The sequence below is a fragment of the Vicia villosa genome, unplaced genomic scaffold (assembly GCF_029867415.1).
Source record: "Vicia villosa cultivar HV-30 ecotype Madison, WI unplaced genomic scaffold, Vvil1.0 ctg.000318F_1_1_1, whole genome shotgun sequence".
In the NCBI taxonomy this organism is placed as follows: domain Eukaryota; kingdom Viridiplantae; phylum Streptophyta; class Magnoliopsida; order Fabales; family Fabaceae; genus Vicia; species Vicia villosa.
This window is the reverse complement of record NW_026705139.1, coordinates 161044-169236: the sequence shown is the minus strand read 5'-3', so window position 1 is coordinate 169236 and position 8193 is coordinate 161044. Positions and strand designations below refer to the sequence as shown.

Sequence of the window (8193 nt, the reverse complement as noted above, 5' to 3'; positions counted from 1 at the left end):
CTAATTTATGCTGAAGAGTGTATAAAAAGGTGTGTCCGGACATAATTACAATGCTTTTTAAAATGTTGAATATACCACTTTTCACACTATTGAAAATTACATACTAAACATTCAAGGTACGGAAATTATTTAAGAAATTCAATTTAACAAGTTTTCTTCCATACATATATCATAGATTCAATCACAAACTATATACAGTTTACAAGGCTTATACATACGGTTAACTTATTTTATGTACTGACCTGCTTCACTGTTACATCAAATGCAATAACTAAAGAAAACTGTAATGTAAGAAATTGGCAAAATTATAAGACTATACTTCACGTTAGTAATATTTAGCTGAAAAGAGGCATCTTTGACTTACATTTTTCATTCCTGATACCATAACCTCTTTTCTACAAAGAAAAATAAATGCCATCGTAAATCTAAGGAATGGGTAATTGGTCAATTTCAAAAGGCTTAAATCCTAAGAAATCTAATATAAAACAATCAGAAAACGTGAAGAAAACTGTACATGTCTGTGTAAAAAAAATAGTGAAATGGCCAGTATGATTTTGATCCTAGCTATAACAAAGTTGTGGAGGTCATCAGTTCAAAAACTTAGTGATGACCTCGTCTGAGGACAGACAGAAATCCTCCCGATCTATCCCGGCGCTCTCCTTCATCTCCAACCTGTTCCACATATACATATTTAGGCATTCAATATTCTTCTGTAAAATATAAATTCAACCATTGAAGTTGAATTGAAAGTTATCATCAAAAGATCAAGTTGACAAACTTTCATACAATTCAAAAGATATTCATGAAATCAATTTATTTTAACATTAATGCGTAATTTAAAATATAAGCAAATATCAAATTTTAAATCATTTATTTGTATCAATGTCTAAATAGTCTGAATTGAAATATTGTATAAAATGATTATCAAAATAATATAACATGATTCAATGCTTCATTTTGCTAAATTCATATTCCACAAAGAATTGTTAAAGGTGCGAGAATTTAACATGAAATGTCAATGAGCATTGCTCATGCTTGCCTGTGCATGGATGTGCAAGTATATTCCATGTATAGTGTATACAAGATGTGTCTAAATAATTGGATACAATTTTCTTTTAAAGCAAAAATTAGTGCGACTCACTCTTGTGTAAGCTACTCTCACATGTCAAGCTACCTATATGCATATCAGATAAAACATAAAGTGACCTTGTTATACCTCCTTAGCTAACTGCTGCAAGAGCTCAGTGATTTCAGAGAAATCGGGTCTTAATGTTGGATCTTGCTGCCAAGACTTCTCAAGAATCTGAACAAACTTTGGATGAGCACTCTTGGGGATGGCGGGCCGTTTACCCTGAAAAGTTATGGTAACACATAAATAATTCTCTATACAATATACATCCTTCCAGTCACCTTGCAAATCAATTTCCCCAAAGTTTCTAGAAGCAAGGAGACATTATATTTCAGTTTATTCTACCAACGGAATTAAAAGAATTACCTTCTGAACAACTCCTATGGCTGCCTGTAGAGGGGTCAAATATTCGTATGGAAGCTGGCAGCAAAAACACAATAGTTTATGAGAGGTTAATTTTGGAATAGCGGTAAGGTAGTAGTAGCCGTAGTAATAAAAATGTGTTATACCTTTCCAGTGAGCAACTCCCATAAAACAATTCCAAAACTAAATACATCAGCCTTGTGATCATATGGCTTGTGTTCAATAACCTTCAATGCAGAGTAATCATGGTAAGAAAACATGACAAAATGAATGATATCACTCATCTACCTTCGCTACCAGTTTTACCTCACAACTCACAAGATGTTGATAGTTAGGTCATCTTAGGTGTGCTGGAAAAGAAAACAAAGAAACTCAAAACTGAACACTTTAGAACAGTGCTTTTCTGTACACTAGGATAAGAAGATTGGTAGTATATTTGAGTAATGTCAACAACTTCATTTGTTATATATTTCTAGAAAGACAACTCTATAGAAATCATCAAATTAATAAACATAAACACTTAAGAATAAAACAACCAATCCTCTAAAGACAGCGGGTCTTGAAAAGTTCATCAAGATAACACAAGCTATTAGAACAACCTAACTATGAGAAGATTACCTCAGGAGCCATCCAACGATAAGTCCCAGTTTCCGCTGTCATAACCCCAGATTGAACTTTCACTCTAGCAACTCCGAAATCGGCAACCTTTACAACCTGTGATATAACACCACATACAACTTTCACTTCGACATATACCAGGTTTATGTTATTCCGTATATATGGTCTATTGTGTCTGTGGTGTGTGTGCATGCAAGTGAGAGAGGGTTGAGATCAAACAAAGTATTGGATCAGATCATATAATACAAAATTAGAGGAAACATACACCATTTTCATCCATCAAAAGATTGGCAGATTTCAAGTCTCTGTGGATTATGTTATGTTGGTGCAAGTAGCTCATTCCTTTAGAAACATCAATTGCAACTTTGAGCAGGGTAGGAAATTTAAAACACCCTTTATGCTTATGTAAGTAGTCATATACACTTCCACCAGACATAAACTCTGACATTTTAAATGAAAACAGCCATTATAATGGGGTTGATGACGACTGCTAAATATTTAAGATCACATCTATTCAATTATTAATGTATTCATCATATTTCACCTGTAACTATGCATAAGCCTGGGGGCTTGGTACATGCGCCCATGAATTGCACAACATTCTTGTGTCGAACCTTTCTGCAAGTTCCATCAGCAAGTTTGTATATGCATACTCTTTTAAAATGAAAACACAACTAAGAAACTAGCTCAGAATATAAGTCAGCTGCATTAAAAGTTTGGCATGCGATGACTAGAACCAAGAAACTAGCTCTTAAAGCAGATATTATATGTTGTTGTAGCTCGTCCACTTTTGGCCCTACTAAAAATGCATTCTCACATCTTTTCGTTTTGAAAGATAGTTTTTCCATCTTACCAAGGATTTATTTTGACATTGATACCCTACTATATAAAAAAAACAAGTAGATAGACTTCAAATGGTAAAAATGAGAAAATTTAATACAACAAACCTCATGATGTAGACTTCTTGAGCAAACTCTTTCTGCATTTCTGTACTTACATGTTCAGTCTTGAGAACTTTGATGGCTACTTCCTGGCTACAATATGTACCTTTAAATCTGATTTAATTTAAAGAACTGGTCAACTAAAATTGAAATAATACATGCGCCTACAGAGAATGTTTGTGGAGCTAACACAAATGCATAATTCAAGATCGCTGGGTACTTACAGTTCACCGTATGACGCAGATGCAATTTGAGTTCCATATTTCAAATGTTTGGGATCTATTTCCCAAACATCTGTCCCATCATTTGGAATATTCAAATGATCCAGCTCATTGTTCATCCTTGCTTGATCACACTCATCAACAAATGATATTGATTGCCGCCTGGACCTCTCATGTCTCTGAAAGTAGTCCATAAGAATTCAATTATTGAACTTTTATCAAATTGACTATATAGCAGTTATCTAAGAAACAGAAAAAGGGGTTGAGTTACCTCAATCTTCAAGACTTCCTTTTCCAAAGTTGCTTTTAGCTTCTCTGTTTCCTGTTTTCAAACCGAATAATCAACACAGCCCCACTAGCTAAGCCTTTTCAAAATACTTGGATAATAAAAAGAGAACAAAACTGACGGCAGAGAGTGACATAACAAAGTATTCTAGAATACAGTAAAAGCATATTCCAGACAATAATGTTGATAAACTGGTGCTTGTGAACTGAAATATGGTAGCTGTAATATGGTTTAGATCACTATGAATTTGAATATTATGTCTTTCAAGATAAATATAAGGGTCCATGACATTAAATTTTGAAAGAAACTTCTCACTTTTATTCCATTATGCACCCATCCCAAAAAACTGGTAATAATAACAAATGATTATCAACATACCTCATAGGGCCAGCCTTCAACAACAAACACATCTAACGAGTAACCATCAGTTGTGGAAAAAGCATGTGCTTCTTGGATGTTCAGTCCAACCTCAGCAAGCAAAGCAGTTAACTGCAGAAGCAACCACGCCTTTGAGATGCTCTCATTTATCACACGGCATTCAAAGTTAGTCCTAATTAAGTTTACATAAGTAGGGTGACTATGTGTAGGTTAGGTCTGAATGCCTGATCCAGCCGAGTCAAATATTGTCCAATCCATCAATCACGCATTTTGATAATATATGAACCAAAAGTGATGAACTCTAAATTTGTGCTACTTGTTTAGGAAAAAGATGGTTTTAATATACATAATATTTTGATAAGAAAAGCTATCACATACCTGGCTGAGAAGCTTTGGCTTGTCATCTGTTGAGATAGTGATTTCATGCATGGGCCTACATCATTTTCAGTGACATATTATTGATTTTTTTATCAAGCATTCAAAATTTAATTAATCTACCAGAATAAAATTTTCATAAATCGTTTGAGGTGCAATATCTCCACCCATCATGCAAGCTTAGATAGACATATCTTGGGCCTGTGAGTTCTTAGTTTTGTTTTGTAGATGATTGGCCAGATATAATATAAATACATTAAAACCAGACTACCATAAGAATAATAATTATCAGCATCTCAACCTCAAGAATACCAACGAGATATTAATATAACTGAAAAGCAGATATATGGAAAGTGCTAGTGTTATAGAAGAGCTGAGTTAAATCTTCAGATCCACCCCCACATAAAAAGGAGAGGAAAAGTAATCTAGACTCCAGGTCAGTGTTTAAATATATTTTCCAGGTCTAGGCCTAAAAAAAGCTTGCAACAGAAATCTCACCGTGAATATTGTACACTTGCATGTACATATCGTTCCTCTTCCGAGTCTTCAGAATCATTTTCTTCAAGAGCCAGTGCTTCAAGATTAGGAGAAGAACCAAAAGCAGGAGGTGGGAATATACTACTGACAAATATAGAGAAAACAGAATCAGAACTGAATATTACAGCCATCGAGTCCAACTAACTAGAATAATTGGTTGGCCTTTACATATAGCTATTACTTGTGATAAGAGCACCCTACAATTTTACATTTTTTGAAATCAGGATAATAAGTGAGAAAATGATACCCCTGCCTGCTTGAATATTTAGGAGAGCTTTGACCAGAATCTACCCTAGGAGCATTTGATTGGAAAGAGTCAGCTGGGTTTTCATCAGATGAGGGATGAAGCTGCACAGATTCCAACACCGAAATAATATTGGTCAGATGAAACAAAGTAAATGATATGAATCATACTGCTCAAGTCAAGATATGAAAACTGAAACTCAGAAGAACTTGAAGACCATGGGGGGAAGCCATAATGTTAACAGTTCAGAAACATGAAAAATATCTGATTACTTAACAAGAGACAATTCAACTAGACAAATGCAGCTTGATCTTAGAAAATACACAGACATACCAATGACACACCAACAAAAGAGACTCTGTAAGAGATTTTCCTCAGTTACAACGCTAGTATACCAAAAGTAGCTTAAATGAATCATCCATAATGATATATGAAAACAGGTAGAAATTCAAAAAGTACTATATTCCTTCAGTCAACGGGGTAATGAAAAATTCAGAGCATGCCGATTAGATTACTTAGGCATCATAGATCATACACATACAGCATAAATGTTAATTATGCTCATGACAACAAACCTAAAAGAAGACCCCTATTTTGACATTTAAAGCACATGCTATTTCAGTTACAAACAATCATTTAAAAATTAATTTGACCTTCCCAATATAAGTAACTAAGGTGACTTGTTTTTGACCTCGGCTTACATCTTCTCAATGGTATGCTTGATCAAATCACCTCAGAAACACAATTAATTGGAGTATGGTATGGTTGTAGTGAGCTGTGTCAAGTATGGTATTGCTTTAATGACTATTTATAAATCTGTTTCAGTCGCATGTGAAAAATATATATATCATTCAAGACTAGAGAGTCTAGGCGGAAAAAAAATTACTTGAATAAAATGTAAATAATTTACAAAATAAATTGTTCCAGAGGGTGTTCAACAACACCATTATACTCCAAAGGCTTGATCTTATTCAGCTAGTCAAAGCATATAGGGATCCCTGATTGGAATATATACATTTTAATAGGTATCCTCCAAGAATGAAATGAATCAGTCGCGAACAAGCACGGACACAGGAAACACGACACCAACACTGACATGTAGACACCAATAATAATTTGAAAAAAATGAATAAATTAAACATAATAACAAGCGTCGGTGTCATTTTTCTGACACAGACACACATTTTTTCAGAGGAGTCAGTGTTACAGAGATTCTGAATGACCTTTTTTCAGAGGTGTCAGTGCTACAGAGATTGTGAATGATGATAACTAATTAGTCAACGGAGCATAGCAAAACAACAATGCCGCACGAAACGAAAGCACTAAGAAATGAAAACTGCAAGGATTTGAATTAATAGCACTGTAAGGGTCAAGTCACCTGGACTAAGTGAACTTCAATTGAAGGCCTATTAGCAGGATCATGCGCTAAATGAAGTAATCTCTTGTGCATAAGAACATCTTCTGCCCTTTCTACATTCACATCTAACGCATACCTGCATTACAGAATACCCTCAAATCTCTCCCCAAAGCCAAAAATATTTTGAAAAGAAAGAGCTACGAAGCACATACACCAGTAATAATTTTAAAATGAAGGAGCCATGAAGCAAGGATACAGGTAATAATTTTTTTTAAAATTGAATAAACTACACGTATTAACAAGTGTGGAGTGTCCTTTCATACACATACTAACACAATACACTTTTTCCAGAAGTGTCGGTGCTCCACAGAGAAAAAGAGAAATAAAACTAGAAAACCTAATCAATCATAATACATTAACGAAAAGGAATCACAAAATTCATCCAACTATCAAAGCCAAACAACTATGAAAGCCAAATTATCAAGATTCAATCTCTTGCATGCACGCGGTTTCAACCGAATTTTAAAAATAACGAACAAAATCATTGTTAATTCTACTTCATAAATTCACGCTTTAAACGAAACAAATCCACTGCAAAACCTCATATAAACACAATCACAAACAATAAGAAGAAGAATATTCTCATAAAACGATGAAAAATACGCGAACATGAGAGAGATAGTGTAATTGAAAATGCGAGACAACAACCGTGTAGGAAGACGGTTGAAATGAGCCCAAAGCTGATCGTTAAATCCAGGCTGCAAAGCTTCTTCGTTACCGGTTGAAATGAGCCGGCGAAGAATCTCATCGTACACTTCGAGTTTCTGGCGATGCTGCCGACTCTGCGACGGAGCCGATGACGTGGACGACGTGCGGTGGTGCACTCCGCTGCCGCAGCTTTCGTTGTCTTCCTTCGCCACCATCAACATCGAACGAACGAGTTTCACGTGAAATAACTAAAATTTCGCTTTTATTGTGGTGTGGAAGGAAAGGAAACAATGGTCTATTTGTTATAAATTTATTCTCCATCGTAACTATTTATAAACTTATGACATATTTTAAACATTAAAAAAAACTTAATAATATAATTCAATAAAAAAATAAAAGATAATTAATTAATATGTGTGAAGCCATTTGCAAATTATTAAATAAATTAGAAATAAATGAGAGAGTATTACAAATTATTGTTTGAAATATTAGTTTGAAATATTTTAATTTAAAAATTAGATGGATAGACACAATTATATTTAAGATATCTATAATCTCGAAGTCTTTTTACAATATCATACTACTTTCTAAAATATTAATCAAATAATAAGATAATGAAATATTATTGTAAAAGAATAATTTGATGATTAAAGTGATTGTTTAAAATAATCTTGACTCCACTTGAGCAACTTATAAATGAGCCAGAAATTTTAGAGAGTTTGTACAAAAATTTGACACTTTGTTTTTGCTAATTTTACATCATGTTTCTACTAATTTTGCCTTTGAATTTGTCTAAAAATTTTGTCCTTAATTTTGTTCAAAAAATTCACACTCTATTTTTACTAATTTTACTTTTATTTTGTGTAAAAATTACTAATTTTGCCACTGGTGTTATCTGAAAATCGACTATTAAATGAGAAATATACAATGAAATGAGAGGTTGAGCCCAGACGCATGCCTGGGCTCGTGGGCTGAGCTTGCCCCTGATGGATGGTATCCCATGAAAAGTGATATTTGTTGTTAGTTACATAAAAAA

At 33.9% G+C, this 8193-nt stretch overlaps 1 protein-coding gene across 3 annotated transcripts; it reads right to left on the bottom strand.

Annotated features, from left to right (window-relative positions):
- Positions 1 to 296: 296 nt before the first annotated feature.
- Positions 297 to 7445, bottom strand: LOC131626670 (serine/threonine-protein kinase STY46-like). 3 transcript variants are annotated; one of them, XM_058897507.1, is made up of 16 exons: positions 7158 to 7445; positions 6471 to 6585; positions 5096 to 5196; positions 4810 to 4932; positions 4315 to 4369; positions 3937 to 4047; positions 3544 to 3594; positions 3276 to 3451; positions 3058 to 3165; positions 2655 to 2728; positions 2376 to 2551; positions 2111 to 2206; positions 1639 to 1719; positions 1496 to 1549; positions 1217 to 1351; positions 297 to 672 (listed from the first exon to the last, which is right to left on the bottom strand). In XM_058897507.1, exons 1-16 carry the CDS (start codon positions 7376 to 7378, stop codon positions 601 to 603), a joined length of 1749 nt encoding a protein of 582 aa, XP_058753490.1. In that variant the 5' UTR covers positions 7379 to 7445; the 3' UTR covers positions 297 to 600. The 3 variants fall into 3 exon arrangements, with proteins under 3 accessions (XP_058753490.1, XP_058753491.1, XP_058753492.1); XM_058897508.1 differs by having other exon boundaries at positions 4810 to 4929; XM_058897509.1 differs by lacking the exons at positions 297 to 672; positions 1217 to 1351; positions 1496 to 1549; positions 1639 to 1719 and adding an exon at positions 1819 to 1842.
- Positions 7446 to 8193: the final 748 nt, after the last annotated feature.

Coding starts and splice junctions, on each gene's coding strand:
- LOC131626670 (XM_058897507.1), bottom strand. CDS start 7,378: ATGTTGATGGTGGCGAAGGAAGACAACGAAAGCTGCGGCAGCGGAGTG. Junction 4,048..4,314: donor AGCCAAAGCTTCTCAGCCAG/GTATGTGATAGC, acceptor TTGCTTCTGCAG/TTAACTGCTTTGCTTGCTGA. Junction 2,207..2,375: donor TTTTGATGGATGAAAATGGT/GTATGTTTCCTC, acceptor GTTATATCACAG/GTTGTAAAGGTTGCCGATTT.